Source organism: Platichthys flesus, chromosome 16 (assembly GCF_949316205.1).
Source record: "Platichthys flesus chromosome 16, fPlaFle2.1, whole genome shotgun sequence".
Classification (NCBI taxonomy): domain Eukaryota; kingdom Metazoa; phylum Chordata; class Actinopteri; order Pleuronectiformes; family Pleuronectidae; genus Platichthys; species Platichthys flesus.
Window position 1 is genome coordinate 5680554 of NC_084960.1, and position 984 is coordinate 5681537.

Below are 984 nucleotides of genomic sequence, written 5' to 3' on the forward strand. Positions count from 1 at the left end.
ACTGTAAATGCAAAGCTGACGGTTTAATCAGCCTTACAATGTGATTTTTATTGTGTTAAACTTGAGAAAATAATGAGATCAAACTACATCATCATTTATAGTAAGCAGAAGGGATTCCCTGTCAAGTTTTCACAGAGTTGATCTAATAACACTGAGCAGCGTATATTTGATTCTATGCAAACTCAGAGACCTTCCTTGTTACTCAACTATAAAAACTTCCCAACAGACTGACAGGGGAGTTGACGGCACGTCAGATTCACCATTAACCATGTTTCCTGTAGCTGTGCTGCTGCTGTTGGCAGCTGGATCATGTGAGTCTCCCTGGATTTGTCATAGAGTCACCACTTTTTCCTTTGCAGGAAAACTTAATGATTTATGACAAAACATTCTTCTTTTAACAGATGTGAAGTGTGAAACTTTGACGCAGCCAGCCTCTGTGACTGTGCAGCCAGGTCAAACTCTGACCATCAGCTGCCAGGTCTCTTATGCTGTTGACAGCTACTACACAGCTTGGATCAGACAGCCTTCAGGAAAAGGACTGGAGTGGATTGGGAGCAAATATAGGTCGAACACATACTATAAAGATTCACTAAAGAACAAGTTCAGCATCGACTCAGACACTTCCAGCAAAACAGTGACTCTAAAGGGACAGAACATGCAGCCTGGAGACACTGCTGTGTATTACTGTGCCAGAGACACACAATGATACAAACCATCAGCCGACCTGAACAAAAACCCCTCAGTGCCTGAACACTAGTTACATGAAGCCACCAGAGGAGGAGCCCGATGACTACTGGTGATTTCAGACCAGTTCACTGTTACTGTAAAGAGGAATCAGACATGGGTCATAACGTCATTTAGCAGTAAATATTGATACCACTTTTAATACTCTGACATCACAGAGAATGTCATGTCAGTGTGTATCATTTTAGTGTATGATAAATAATACGAAAAAATACAAGAAATTGTGATTCTAATGGTCTC

General features: G+C 41.2%; 1 gene segment (V, D, J or C); it reads left to right on the top strand.

Annotated features, from left to right (window-relative positions):
* Positions 1–249: 249 nt before the first annotated feature.
* LOC133970645 (immunoglobulin heavy variable 4-38-2-like) lies at positions 250–762 on the top strand. The segment is given in 2 exon segments: positions 250–311; positions 402–762. Coding segments are annotated over 2 exon segments (348 nt in total).
* Positions 763–984: the final 222 nt, after the last annotated feature.